At 56.6% G+C, this 15,425-nt stretch overlaps 1 protein-coding gene across 1 annotated transcript; it reads right to left on the bottom strand.

Annotated features, from left to right (window-relative positions):
- Positions 1-697: 697 nt before the first annotated feature.
- On the bottom strand, positions 698-7,151 carry LOC144950950 (mucin-5B-like). Its single transcript, XM_078881133.1, has 8 exons — positions 7,130-7,151; positions 6,494-6,595; positions 5,783-5,875; positions 4,781-4,941; positions 3,918-4,004; positions 2,893-3,067; positions 2,039-2,279; positions 698-965 (listed from the first exon to the last, which is right to left on the bottom strand). The coding sequence occupies exons 1-8, from the start codon at positions 7,149-7,151 to the stop codon at positions 863-865; spliced, it is 984 nt and encodes a 327-aa protein (XP_078737259.1). The 3' UTR covers positions 698-862.
- Positions 7,152-15,425: the final 8,274 nt, after the last annotated feature.

Genomic DNA, 15,425 nt, shown 5'->3' with positions numbered 1-15,425 from the left:
ATTGACCGAGCAATCCGACGTTCCTACCAAGCTCCCTCCGCAGGAATGTGTTATAATTGGAACGTAAAGGCAGCCAGTGCGGTGATGGTGATGCCCGTGCGAGCCGGGGCTCGCATCAGAGCAGTTACCCTGGGAAGCCTGCGCCATCTGCTGGAGACGGCTCTGATGACGAAGCCGCTGTCATCACAACAGTCCCGGTGGTCTCAACAGAGTTCCCCCCTCTGGCTCTTTTAAGTGAATCAGCTCCACCAGAACTTGGACTTGGGTGTCCAGCTATATGCCCCTGTCCACCAAGAGACACTTTATTTGAACAAACGTTCTGCCGAGTTAGCAGTCGGCTCCCATAACGCTCGACAAATCAATGCCCCCACACCTCTTACCCCCCCCCCCCACGACGACACCCAGCCGTGTTCTCTCGCGTTCCTCGCCGCTCGACGTCTGATGGCGCTCACCCTTCCGTTGGCCCACGCGAATCGACGTTTCGGACTGATGCCACCACCACACCAAGCGTCGGAGCGCAGATACAACAATCACCATGGACTCGGTCATGCTTGCAAATATACTTTATTGCTGTATATATAACTCTTTTACCACCTCTTTATTTTATCCCCCACCCCCACCCCCACCGAATCCCGCTCAATTATGCCTGCGATCACGGCAGTTAAATCAACGGCGTCAAATTCGCGCTCGGGCAAAACAACTAAAACGAACTAAAAACACACAAAAATCGACGAGAACAAACGCCCTGACTGTATTAGATTAAAATTCGATTGGAATCGTGTCGGTGGCCCTAAGGAGGGGGGGCGGGGGGCTTGCTCGCGATGCGAAATGTACAACTGGAGGTCACGAGGTTGGTTTTTCTTCACTTGAGCATCAAGATCTGCTGCAGGGTGCTGTCCACGTGCATGGGATTGTTCGCTCCGCACTGCGACGCCTCGCACTTGCAGGCAGCGACCATCTCGAATCTGCACGACAGGAGGCGGCGGTGGTGGTGGGGGAGGGGGAGGGGGGGGGTCCGGCGTTAATAACGACGACAGCAATCGACGCGCGGGGGCGTTTTGTCGCTCGGATCGTTCCATTCAATGCCACCCGCCGATTTGGGCGCGGCCGGGCGACGTGCGGTGTGAAAGAGGTTCAACATCCGTGCATGTTGGTGGTGGGGATTGTTTGACCGTACTTTGCCGTGCGGGTCGAGTGTGGTGTTGCGAAGGAGGTTATTTAGAACAAAGAGTGGTGGCCTCGTCGTCGTCATCAGTCGTGAACAATCTACTGCTGCGTGAAGGCCTCCCCAAATTGCCTTACAGTCCCGTGATCCAATAACCCATCCATCTCTCGCACATCATCTGATTTCATCGTTCCATCTCCACGGTACACGTCATTTAGTTACTCTCCACCGTGGCTGCTTGCCCCACTGCACCAATGGGAAATTAATCCTGTCCCGTTCCGAGATGTCTGCAAGTTGGGAGGGTGGTGGGTTTCCCGTTCACCGCTGAATCTCGGAATGTGCACGCGGCTCGCCGTTCATTCTATTTCGAGAGGTGTAGCTGCAACGCCGTTGTTTTTAAAGACGTCGTTACTCACCGCAGAGAACGGTAGCAACACAACCGCCACACTACTATAGCTTGTGGGAGCCTCCGTACCAAAAATATTTTACTCTAGTTTATCTTCCGATTCCGTTCCGATGACGAACACAAACATTCACCATCGGAATGGGAAAGGGTGAAGAATCCAGTGGGACCGCGTTCACCGATCTGAAACACCCATGGCGCACATCGTAACGCCGCTTGCCCGCTCGCATCGCCGCCATCGCGTCGGGTATCCACCAGGCTACCCCTGCCCACCAACTTGGACGCAGACGTAGAAATGTCACCGATCAACTCCAACCCACAATGCGGACGGAGGAGACAACTCGCTCCTTGTGCAGCCCGTGCACGCGCGCACTTTTCTGTCTGACGTGTGTCTCGCACGGGAGGTATACGCTGTTAAAGGGCGGATGGGGTAGGAGTCTCTGTCGGCATGAGCAGAGGCGGGCGCTCACCTGTCGATCCTCGCACTGCCGTCGGGGCAAACCATCTCCACCTCGACGGTGACGGTCTCCGTGGCGGAGCAGCAGGAGCACTGCTTGGTGTACACGTTGGTGGCGGCGTCGAGGACGGAGCGCGAGGAGCAGGCGCCCTCGCAGCCCGTCACGTTCACAGAGTCGCGGCTCAAGCAGCCGTCGGCCGACATCAGGGACTGGCGCGAGAGCGTCACGCCGCAGTCGCTCACCGGCGAAGGCCCTGGGTGGGGTGGGCGGGGGGGGGGGAGAGAGACGGAGGAGGCGGAAGATCGCAGGGTGAGCGGGGGACCGACCGGCATGGCGAGTTGCGAGGCTGGCAAGGGGGTACAGGCCCGATGGGTCTCAGCGGCGTGCTGGGCTCTCTCCCCTCTGGGTTCGGTCGAGATACCCTCCCCTCTCTGTGGGGTCACGAGAGGCACTCGAATGACTGTCTCGGTAGGAGACACCAACAACAGGCAGACCGGTGGATACGGTTGAGTTTGGGGGAACCCCTGTAAACACAAAGACCCCCGTATAGCCTTAACAGGCTGTTGGGGCAAGTGCTGTTAGCGAGTAGCAGCACCTATGAAGGCCGGCATGGCACACGAGGGGGTGGGTGGCCAGCGCCACGCCCCGAGTGGCCACGTTTATACACACCGCACCGAGCACTCATTCTTTTTGAGGCCGAGTCGACCAAGCTAGGGGAGGCTCGGGGAGGCCCAGGGACCGGTTCAGACGATCGTCGCCGGCGTCCGTGGCCGCGAGCGGCACTCGGACCCCGGGACGCACCGGTCCGCGTCCCCCGCCCGTCGCATTGCAACGGGAGACGCGGCGTCCGTCGCTACGGGGCTCACCTCTGTTGCAGAACTGGCAGCAGCCGTTGGCGGAGTAGGAGATGAGCTCGAGCGGGCAGCTGGGGTCGACGGGCGGGCACTGGGTGATGGCGCACTGCACGTAGGCGTACCCTCCGGCCAGCACGCACTCGCAGCGCGAGCAGCCCTTGGTGTCCAGGCTCCAAATCTGGCCGACCTGCGGTGGTGGTGGCGACGCCGCGGCGTTAGAGATCGGCGGGCGGCATTGCTTCACCGGTGAAGGTGAAATGCGATGCGACGTGATGCGTCGCGCCGGGGGGGCGACGCCCGGCACCGCCGTCTCCTGCCCACTCCTCGCGGCCCCCACGCCTGCGACGCCTCCAAAACCCCGGGGTGGTCGCCCAGTTCGAGAACTCACCACGCTTAAACCCCGCTTCGTTACCAGAGATCGGGTGAGATTGGGCGCGTTGAGGGCGATCTTTTTGCAGGTAGTCGGTTACCGAATGGACAGAAACAGCGGCGTAGCTGATCGAGTGTGCAGGGGGTGCACGGTGCTGAGCCGCCCCTAACGGACGTCCGTTCAAAGAGCATCATCGTAGGCTCATCCGATTCCTCCTGAAGTCTCATTGAGGATTCTATATCTGAACTGCACCGGGGCGCTCTGGGCCGGAGTGGCCCAGGTGCCGAGCTACACAGAGGTGTGGGTGGGTGGGTGGGTGGTGTGGGTGGGTGGTGTGGGTGGGTGGGTGGTGTGGGTGGGTGGGTGGTGTGGGTGGGTGGGTGGTGTGGGTGGGTGGGTGGGTGGTGTGGGTGGGTGGGTGGGTGGTGTGGGTGGGTGGGTGGTGTGGGTGGTGTGGGTGGGTGGTGTGGGTGGGTGGTGTGGGTGGGTGGGTGGTGTGGGTGGGTGGGTGGGGGGGGAAAGGTGGACAGAGCAGAAGTCCCGTTGCATTCTGGGCGCCAGGACCCCGTGTGGTGACCGTCCGCGTGGTGACCGTCCGCGTGACGCCATGGGCCACGGAAAGAAAAGCCGGCCGGTTGTCGTTTGCCGTCGCGACGCTTCGCCGTACCTCGTAGGTGGTGCCGTCGTCAGCGACGCAGCTCGTCCTGACGCACGTTCCACAGCACTGGCCCTCGACGGGGATGTAACTCTCTCCCTGGGGGACCGAGGAGGGATGGAGAACGGCACGAGTTAGAAAACTCCGGCTCTGTGCGCACCAAAGTATTTCATCGTCGTCGTTGATTTCTCGATGTTACAGCTCACATGAGTAGAGAGCGAGCACAGAGTCGCTATTCAAGCAAGAGACAAGGGTCAAAAAAACACACAGCTCCTGACAAGATTGAAATTCATTTGCGTTTTAGTTTATATGTATCCTGCCACCAGCAAGTACCTTGTGATCGCCAGCACACAGCGTGGCGACGGTTATTCACGTCGCGATTGCTGCACACTTGTAGGCAAAGGTAAAGGTGCAGCCCTGCAATCGCTGTGCTCTTGCCGCTGGCGGCGAAACGGCCTTCGCTCGAGGGATCTCAAGGGAGCGCCTCTGGGGGGGTATTTTGGCCTAATCTTCCACGCTGGCAAAGCTCGTCTCAGAAGAGGTGGGAGTGCTACCCGCTCTCTACAGCGCCACACGCTGGGACCTGCCGATCAACGAACTCTGGCGGAGACCCATTTACACTGCCGGGTGGTCACAGAGACGGCGGGGGCAGGATTTGAGAAACCCGCGCCGTCGTTTCGACCGCCGTGCCGGGAGATGGAATGGAACCGGCGATCTCAGGATTGCAAGTCCAGCGCGCCGCGAACCGCTGTGCCGCTGACGATCCTTTAGTCCCAAAGCCTTGACCGACGGATGAATGGGCGGATTGACCGATCGACGGACGGACGTACGAACGGACGGACGGATGCAGGGAGGGGATCATCGTGCCGACTCACCGGCAGGCAGTTGGGGCACGACGTGTGCTGGCACAGGACCTCGTACTTGCCAGGGCCGCCCTCGGAGGCCATCACACAGCTGCAATCCGTGCACAGGCCGTCTTTCCACGTGTCCCCAAACTGGTACTGGACGCCGTTGTACGTGCAGAATTCATCGGAGACTGCACCCGGGCAAAGGAGGCAAGGGCAGGCGAGGAGGGGGCGGGGGGCAGGGAAGAATCGTCGCAATCAGAATCTGGAGGAATCTGATGAGCTATGAAGCTCTTTGTGTGGAGGTGCCCAGTATGGGCGGGCCAAGAAAGTTACAACGGCAAACATAAATATAATAAAACGTAAGCGAGTCACTAGATATCGATATAGTGGGCAAAATAGGGACGGACAAGAGACCCTTTTGATTAATTAAATACAACCCAACATCGACTTTCATCGAGACCCACTCATACAGAGACACCCAAAGAACTGCTGAGTTACGTAGAGACCCATAGACTCCGATCCTTATACACTTATTTGGACTTGCATAGAGACTTGGATTTTTATAGTCTTACTCACACAGAGAACCATGGGCTTACTCAGAATTACACACAGACTCATATAGACGTACGTAGGCTTACATAGAGGGCCATAGATATGTAAAGATGTGTAAACTCCTTTGTCAAGCCGCTCTGCTCCTCCCACCCAGCTCAAAATACGCTGCCAAGCTGAGCGGTGTTCATTAGGACGCTGTCTTTACGACAGCCCTGTTCTTCACCTGAGGACGGCTGCTTGTGTTGTGGCCGAAACTTCGTGAGAATTTTATGTTTGATTTTTATTATTTTATTATTTCCCTTCTACGTGACTTTACCGAAAGAACCAAGAATAGAAAAATGACCTAGAGTTTATTGTCCTTCCCCCGCACCTCCGATTAGCACGGTTTGGCTACGTACGGTGCGAAAGAAGTTCAACATGTACATCGACATCCACACAATTAGCCACAGCTCGGCATTTGCCGTGCCGTAAACTCACCGCATGTACGGACGGTGCAGTTGCAGGAGTCTTGGTAATCCACGGGGTGGGTTCCAAGTGGGCATGGCTTGGGCTCCACGCACGGACGGCACACTGCACAACGACAAAGATACAGCGCCCCCCACGACCTTATAGCCTCCACAAACTCTTGGGGCAAGTGCTGTTAACGAGCGCACGCAGGGACGCAGGTCACGACCTTGCCGCCTTCCCACAGGCTGTTGGGGAGAGGGGTGCTGTCACCAGAGCACCTGTTAAGACAGGCAGCCAGTGCCCAGCCACCTTTGTCTTCCCAGTACAGTAGAACCCCTCTGAACGACCACCCCAATGTGTAGTGTATAATGTAGTGTATAGTAGTGTATAGTGTAGTGTATAGTAGTGTATAGGGAATCGAACTCGGGTCGCCAGGTTCGTAGCGCAGCGTAGCGATAACCGCTACAATACCGCTCCCCACACACACAGACACACACACAGACACACACAGACACGTACACAGACACACACAGACACGTACAGACACACACACACAGACACACACACACAAACAGACACACACACACGTACACACACAGACACACACGTACACACACACACACGTACACACACACAGACACACACACGTACACACACAGACACACACACGTACACACGCACAAATCCAGCACTGCCCCCTGCACTTGCACGGTGGACGTCGCCGCCGCGTGGGCCACTTACCGCACTCGCACCGGCGGCAGCACTCGTTCACCTGCACCTGGACGAGCTGCTCGTTGGAGGCGCAAGACGTCACTCCGGAGTCACACAGGTTGTAGTCACACTCTGCGTGGGCACACACACGCACACACACACACACAAAAGTCTTGCTCAGCCACCAACGCCGCGGGTCGGTAACTCTGCTATTTACGCACGACTTTGTAACTTCGGGTATTCCTACGCGCTTGCAGATTTCAAGAGACGCGTTGAAACTCTCCGTCTATTGCGACAATAGTGCTGTCTGGGGCTGGCCGCTTGGCGCTTCGGCCCTTTGCCTATGCGGGCGTGAGCGCTTGTGCGAACGTGTGCGCGTGCATACAGACCCTGTGCGCGACTGCGCGTACGTGTGCCGTGTGTGACCGCGTGTGTGACCGCGTGCAAGTGTGCGAGTGAGCGAGCGTGGAACTATTTAGAGTGGATCGGTGGCTATCGCTACACCAGCTGCCACCACCGTCGGGCATTTCATTATCACCACCACCACCACCACCCGTGGGCAGATGGCACGTCGTAGGTGTCCACTGCACATTTCATCATTTCTTTCCGCTTCCCACTGTCTTGTGCCAATATGCTCAAGTAGTGGCCACATCGTGTGTGTGCCACCAATCTCTTGCGATGTCGCCATCAAGCCATTCTCTGTGAGGTCCTCTCTTTCCGGCTCCTTCCATTTTTCCCGAACAATACAGTTTCAAATGTCCTGTTATCCATCCCACATGTGTCCAAGTAGTGCCAGTTTCCTGCTCAACACTGCCTGCATCACCAGGCATGTATGTTGTATGCACGTTGAACTTCTTTTGCGCCGTACGTCACCAACCGCAATCATAGTAGGTGCGGGAGTGTGGTGGCAGTACAACAAACTAAACGCAAAAAGCAGTTCTATAAAGAAAAAAAAATAGAATTTTTTTTTGCAACGTTGGCCACTCTTTTGGACTCGGCAGTGAATCCCCCTCTGCACTTACCGCACTGATACTCGGAGCAGCAGTCGCCCGGGTTGACCAGGGCCAGCTTCTGGTAGTCGGCGCACACGGGAATGACGGGCGCCGGGCACTTGTCTGGGCTGCACACTGGACGCGGGAGGGCGAAGAGGGGGTGGACGACGTCAAAATGAGGCCGCACGGGAGGCTGGGCCCACTGCTAGACCCGATGGGGGGCAGCAGCACTGTCGGTATGACGTCACGTGACCCTGAACCAGACTCGAACGCCAAGCAAAGCTCGGTATGACGTCACGTGACCCTGACCCTGATCCCGGCCCAAACTGTGAGCACAACTCTTTAACTATGACTGAGAATCAGACGCAACCTCGAGGCATACATGCTAACCCTAATACAAACTACAACTCTACGCATAACCCAAACTCCAATCCAAACCCGAGTTCCAAAGAAAACTCGAACTCTTCACCCAAACCCTCTCCATGGGCGGAGTTTGCGGGGGGGGGGGCACATTTATGAATTATTTTCAGTAGTTTACGGTTAACATAAATAGATGTCATCATTATATGCGCCCGCCCAAATGTAAGAGCCCAAACTCCGCCTGTGACCCTAGACCCAAGCGGTGGCGCGATCGAGGCGAGCGGTTGGCATGCGACGCTCTTACCACAGATGTACTTCTTGCAGCACTCCCCTGGGTTGGTCACCACCAGCTCCTCGTAGGCGGTGCACACGGGCAGTGCCACCACGGGGCACAGGGATTCGTCGCACACTGGGGGGGGAGGGTTTGGGGGTTTGCGGGAGGGTGGCACGGGAGAGCGGACACAGCACAACGGTTTATTGTTGCCATCGTCGATGCGGCACGGCGGTTCCGCGTTTAACCGCACGCCATAGATGCGTTCCCGGAGGGAAAAGCGCCGCGTCAAGCGAGGAATTGCCGAGTCGCTGAAGCACATTTGAACACTTTAAACTTGGCCTGCAGTCACCACCGTACGGCGGGGACCGTATCATTCCGCGTGCGGTATCACAGTAGCGCTCAAGAAAGTAGTTCGTTGACCGTTGAGAAACTGCTTTACAACGGCGCTCGTTACGCGCTGTGCGGAAAGTGTTCCTTCCGATTCAAGAGCCGAATGGCTCACAGGGCTATACCTAATAAATGAATTTGAACTTGAATGGAAGAACTGCGTCGTAGCGAAACCCGCATTATCGTGTGAAGTGAACGTCGCCGCGCTATGCGAGGAGTCACCGTAGCCGGGAAAGCTTCGGTGAGTCGGGACTCTTCAGGAGGGTCGTGCTTTATTTTCGCAGTGTGGGGGGTGGGGGTGACAATTGTCGTGTGTGTGTGAATTGGCGTTGGGCTTCGGTTATGATGCGCGCATTGCGTCGTTCAATACGTGCGTCGAGAAATTGCGTACGAGCTCCCGGACCAGGATAGGGAGCGAGTAGATCGGCGAGAGGGGCGGCAGTTTGCAGCACATCAGCTGGGGCACCCCGGGCCGTACCTACCAGGCACTTGTTTCCGTGTTACCTGACGCTCAACTAACACCATCACCTTGGCGAAACGGACGGTCGTTTATTCGAAATCCTGCCCCGGGGACGACATCGGTTATAACCCGCTCCCCCCCCCCCGGCGGTCGTCTCGTGCGTGCCGAGTTGCCGCTCACCGCACTGGTAGACCTGGCAGCAGTCCTGCACGACGGTGAGGAGGTTCTCGTAGGAGCGGCACACGGGCTGCCTGACGGCCGGGCACTCCTTCGCCTTGCACACGACGCCGTGGTCGCACGTGCACGTGCACACGCTGCACACGTCCTCGGGGTTCACAAACACCTCGCCAACCTGGGGGGCAGGGGGGGCGTGGGGTGTCGTCACTGCAGCCCTGCAATCGATTTGTTCATGCCGCTGTTTGCGGGATGGGTCTTCTCTTTTTATATATATAGCGACGTTCATGCAAATTTCATCTCACAACACCGAGGAACCCACAGGCAGGCTGGAAGGCTGCTGGAGGGTGTTGCCGGCACCAACAATTGCTCCGCAGTTTTCGATTCGTTAAGACGTCTTAAGCCAATTAGCTGTCACGATACATGTGGGAGGTAAACCGGAGCACCCGGAGAAACCCCACGGGTGCGAGGGAGCAACACACTATCCCGCACAGAACCGATAGATTATATCAGCCCTACAGCGCTTTGCCGTCCTGCGCTCTGGTGGCGAGCCAAGGCATTGCACCACGATGCCCATGGCGAAGGGAGTCTCTCTCGCAGCATCTTGTCATCCGTGTGGTGACACACCAACCCTCGCTGCTGCCTCTTGGGTTACATTCCACGTGCACCAACACCGCTCATCTTAACTGCAGAGGGAGCTCTAGAGAACCAAATGTCTTGTGAGTGGAATTGCACACACTTTATCTTTCCAGATTTGAAGTTTTCGTGACTGCAAGGATCCATATACTCTTTGGCTTTTTCGGTAAAGTCACGTGGGTAAAAAATATAAAATAAATAAACATGAAAAATAAATAAATTACTTTTATTTTATTTGATATTTTTTACCTACGTGACTTTACCGAAAAAACCAAAGAGTACACTTTATCCTGACCCTAGTGCAGCCGGGTATGGGTAAGGAATCAAAACCCGTTTGCGACCTCTGCCACCGCTGGAAGAAGAAAAACAACTCGGAATGAAGGAGGTCCTGGCTGTCACGCGCCCCGTGTGTTGGGTGCTGTGCGTTAGACGTACGTAGCGCGACAGTCCCAGCGCGTCGTAGCACGCGGGAGGCTGAGCGACGCAGTAGCCACAGCATTCGCCGTCGGGAATGAAGAGGAATTCGCCCTGGTGAAAAATGACGACGTAAGAATCGCAACGAATCGCCAACATTCGCGTTATCAACATTCACGAGATCTAACCCAACAAGCCCGCAGCACTGTGGACGATGTTGTTCGCGAAAGCCTCACGTGTTTAAATTTACAAGAGGCTCAACCGGTGCAAAGGGGTGAGCTAAAAGCATTTGCTTCTACGAGCCCTGCCCACTTTGCGTCGCCATGCCCACTCGACCACTAGCCCCGCCCACACCGTGAGTGGCTCTTTCCAATATTGCTTTTTATATTCATGAACGTGTTTAATCGTGTCTTTAAACCACGTTCACTGGCTAATCCGTGCGATCTTCTGTCTCCAAGCGTCCACCTCTCCGTGATTATTTGCGAACTTTGCTGTTTTTGTTCCATTTACTTTGTTCGAGACCACATTGTTTTACTTTGTCATAGCGGGGCACAGCGGCGGGGCATTTTTATATCGTCGTCTCAATCATCGCTCGAAGCTGCACAATCCGTAACACAAAGGGGAACCGTCATAGGTTCTGGTGTTTTCAGCCAATGGTGTTTGCATTATGTATGCATGTGGGAAGAGTCCTGGAGACAACCCACGTGTGCAAATGGGGCAACGCTCAATCTGAGGATATTATATTTCGACGCTCATGAGAAGGAAGTTGTGCAACATTTGTGTGTGTGTGATCCGCCAACCCTCGCCGTCTCCACAGTGCTGGATTACAGCCGCCGGCATACACACCGATTTTAAGTGAGTACAGCAAGAGAATAAAGCATAGCCCCTTATTTACGTGCAAATACATTGTAGATGCAATCCATGTGTCGAGTGTTGTATGCATTATGTAAAAAAAGAAGCATTTTAAATCCATGATATTTTTTTAAACAGAAATAAATAACAGAACACCGCTCTGCACCCTTAATGAGCGAAAGAACAGTGATCCAGCCAAAGATTTCTTGGCATTCAAAAAAAAGTGCTGTCAAGCTATCGTGAAGAAAAATTCTGCAACTTTGATGGAAACGTGAAGTTTGGCTTACCGGTGGGCAGGAGGAAACAGCGCACACTTTTGGTGTACATTCAGCAATGCCTTCTATGCAATGGCAGTCAGTGCATCCAGCATCTTCGGTCCAATACGATCCGGGCTGTGAAAGTAGACGCAAGTTGTTAAATGTCTGAAACGATATATGTTTTATTTTACCAGGTAAAGCCCACTAAGCTCTATAGCTAAACGAAGTGAATCATCACGTGGACATTTATCGCAGCCAAATACTCTAAACCGGAGGACCCGGAGAAAAATCCAAGTAACCGCGGGGAGAAAGACACACAAACTCCAAATACACAGCAGCAGGCGTCTGGGTCGAACCCACGACCTCCTGTACACTACGAGAAGTTGTACAAATCAGAATTCGGTGCAAACATGATTAGCAAAGACAATGATGAATTCCATCAAAATACATAATGTAATGTAAAAGATGTTTGTTGCAGTTACCGATTTGAATTTTCCGTTGACAATGCAGGGGCAATCCGCAGGGTAGACACATGTTGTGCCGTCGCAGATTTGGCCAGCTGGACAGGATGCAGGACATCCACTTAAATCGGTAATTCCAGGACAGGCAACAGGGCAGGATTCATTGTAAGTTGTGTAAATTGTAGAAATCTTCTTCACGACAGAAGATGTCTGTGACCAAGATGAACAAACTCCCGCAGTGCACACTGTGAGCACAGCTGGGGATTTCGTCGTTGTTGTCAAATAAATAGGGCCGATGGTGTCACACGGGGCTACGATGCCGCAGGACTGGCAGATCGTGGAACCTTTGCAGACTGAGATGTCGCAAGGAGGAGGCGGCGCACTGGGACCCACGCATGGCACGGTGGTCTTGCATATCGCCTTGTCGTACACGACGGTAGAGCAAGGGACGATGCCAGAGGTGGAGGTCTTGCAAATGTCGCTCCATTGGCATGGAGCCGGTACGGTGATCACGCTGCCTCCGCTGGTGCAGGTGGTGATGACGCCCTGGCCGCCTGGCACGACGCTGCACTTTTCGATCAGTGTGGGGCATGTGGACTTGACGATGTCGCAAGGCTGGTACTGGATGGCTCCGGCGCTGGCACTGCCGCTTCCGACGGCGATGGTGTCACACGGGGCTACGATGCCGCAGGGCTGGTAGATCGTGGAACCTTTGCAGACTGAGATGTCGCAAGGAGGAGGCGGGGCACTGGGACCGACGCATGGCACGGTGGTCTTGCAAATCGCCTTGTCGTACAGAACGGTAGAGCAAGGGACGATGCCAGAGGTGGAGGTCTTGCAAATGTCGCTCCATTGGCATGGAGACGGTACAGTGATCACGCTGCCTCCGCTGGTGCAGGTGGTGATGACGCCCTGGCCGCCTGGCACGACGCTGCACTTTTCGATCAGTGTGGGGCATGTGGACTTGACGATGTCGCAAGGCTGGTACTGGATGGCTCCGGCGCTGGCGCTGCCGCTTCCGACGGCGATGGTGTCACACGGGGCTACGATGCCGCAGGGCTGGCAGATCGTGGAACCTTTGCAGACTGAGATGTCGCAAGGAGGAGGCGGGGCACTGGGACCGACGCATGGCACGGTGGTCTTGCAAATCGCCTTGTCGTACAGAACGGTAGAGCAAGGGACGATGCCAGAGGTGGAGGTCTTGCAAATGTCGCTCCATTGGCATGGAGCCGGTACGGTGATCACGCTGCCTCCGCTGGTGCAGGTGGTGATGACGCCCTGGCCGCCTGGCACGACGCTGCACTTTTCGATCAGTGTGGGGCATGTGGACTTGACGATGTCGCAAGGCTGGTACTGGATGGCTCCGGCGCTGGCGCTGCCGCTTCCGACGGCGATGGTGTCACACGGGGCTACGATGCCGCAGGGCTGGCAGATCGTGGAACCTTTGCAGACTGAGATGTCGCAAGGAGGAGGCGGGGCACTGGGACCGACGCATGGCACGGTGGTCTTGCAAATCGCCTTGTCGTACAGAACGGTAGAGCAAGGGACGATGCCAGAGGTGGAGGTCTTGCAAATGTCGCTCCATTGGCATGGAGCCGGTACGGTGATCACGCTGCCTCCGCTGGTGCAGGTGGTGATGACGCCCTGGCCGCCTGGCACGACGCTGCACTTTTCGATCAGTGTGGGGCATGTGGACTTGACGATGTCGCAAGGCTGGTACTGGATGGCTCCGGCGCTGGCGCTGCCGCTTCCGACGGCGATGGTGTCACACGGGGCTACGATGCCGCAGGGCTGGCAGATCGTGGAACCTTTGCAGACTGAGATGTCGCAAGGAGGAGGCGGCGCACTGGGACCCACGCATGGCACGGTGGTCTTGCATATTGCCTTGTCGTACAGAACGGTAGAGCAAGGGACGATGCCAGAGGTGGAGGTCTTGCAAATGTCGCTCCATTGGCATGGAGACGGTACAGTGATCACGCTGCCTCCGCTGGTGCAGGTGGTGATGACGCCCTGGCCGCCTGGCACGACGCTGCACTTTTCGATCACTGTGGGGCATGTGGACTTGACGATGTCGCAAGGCTGGTACTGGATGGCTCCGGCGCTGGCGCTGCCGCTTCCGACGGCGATGGTGTCACACGGGGCTACGATGCCGCAGGGCTGGTAGATCGTGGAACCTTTGCAGACTGAGATGTCGCAAGGAGGAGGCGGGGCACTGGGACCGACGCATGGCACGGTGGTCTTGCATATCGCCTTGTCGTACACAACAGTAGAGCAAGGTACGATGCCAGAGGTGGAGGTCTTGCAAATGTCACTCCATTGGCATGGAGCCGGTACGGTGATCACGCTGCCTCCGCTGGTGCAGGTGGTGATGACGCCCTGGCCGCCTGGCACGACGCTGCACTTTTCGATCAGTGTGGGGCATGTGGACTTGACGATGTCGCAAGGCTGGTACTGGATGGCTCCGGCGCTGGCGCTGCCGCTTCCGACGGCGATGGTGTCACACGGGGCTACGATGCCGCAGGGCTGGCAGATCGTGGAACCTTTGCAGACTGAGATGTCGCAAGGAGGAGGTGGGGCACTGGGACCGACGCATGGCACGGTGGTCTTGCATATCGCCTTGTCGTACACAACGGTAGAGCAAGGTACGATGCCAGAGGTGGAGGTCTTGCAAATGTCGCTCCATTCGCATGGAGCCGGTACGGTGATCACGCTGCCTCCGCTGGTGCAGGTGGTGATGACGCCCTGGCCGCCTGGCACGACGCTGCACTTTTCGATCACTGTGGGGCATGTGGACTTGACGATGTCGCAAGGCTGGTACTGGATGGCTCCGGCGCTGGCGCTGCCGCTTCCGACGGCGATGGTGTCACACGGGGCTACGATGCCGCAGGGCTGGTAGATCGTGGAACCTTTGCAGACTGAGATGTCGCAAGGAGGAGGCGGGGCACTGGGACCGACGCATGGCACGGTGGTCTTGCATATCGCCTTGTCGTACACAACAGTAGAGCAAGGTACGATGCCAGAGGTGGAGGTCTTGCAAATGTCACTCCATTGGCATGGAGCCGGTACGGTGATCACGCTGCCTCCGCTGGTGCAGGTGGTGATGACGCCCTGGCCGCCTGGCACGACGCTGCACTTTTCGATCAGTGTGGGGCATGTGGACTTGACGATGTCGCAAGGCTGGTACTGGATGGCTCCGGCGCTGGCGCTGCCGCTTCCGACGGCGATGGTGTCACACGGGGCTACGATGCCGCAGGGCTGGCAGATCGTGGAACCTTTGCAGACTGAGATGTCGCAAGGAGGAGGTGGGGCACTGGGACCGACGCATGGCACGGTGGTCTTGCATATCGCCTTGTCGTACACAACGGTAGAGCAAGGTACGATGCCAGAGGTGGAGGTCTTGCAAATGTCGCTCCATTCGCATGGAGCCGGTACGGTGATCACGCTGCCTCCGCTGGTGCAGGTGGTGATGACGCCCTGGCCGCCTGGCACGACGCTGCACTTTTCGATCAGTGTGGGGCATGTGGACTTGACGATGTCGCAAGGCTGGTACTGGATGGCTCCGGCGCTGGCGCTGCCGCTTCCGACGGCGATGGTGTCACACGGGGCTACGATGCCGCAGGGCTGGCAGATCGTGGAACCTTTGCAGACTGAGATGTCGCAAGGAGGAGGCGGGGCACTGGGACCGACGCATGGCA

The sequence above is a fragment of the Lampetra fluviatilis genome, chromosome 60 (assembly GCF_964198595.1).
Source record: "Lampetra fluviatilis chromosome 60, kcLamFluv1.1, whole genome shotgun sequence".
Taxonomy (NCBI): domain Eukaryota; kingdom Metazoa; phylum Chordata; class Hyperoartia; order Petromyzontiformes; family Petromyzontidae; genus Lampetra; species Lampetra fluviatilis.
The sequence above is the reverse complement of the archived record's forward strand: the minus strand, read 5'-3'. Positions and strand labels throughout refer to the sequence as shown.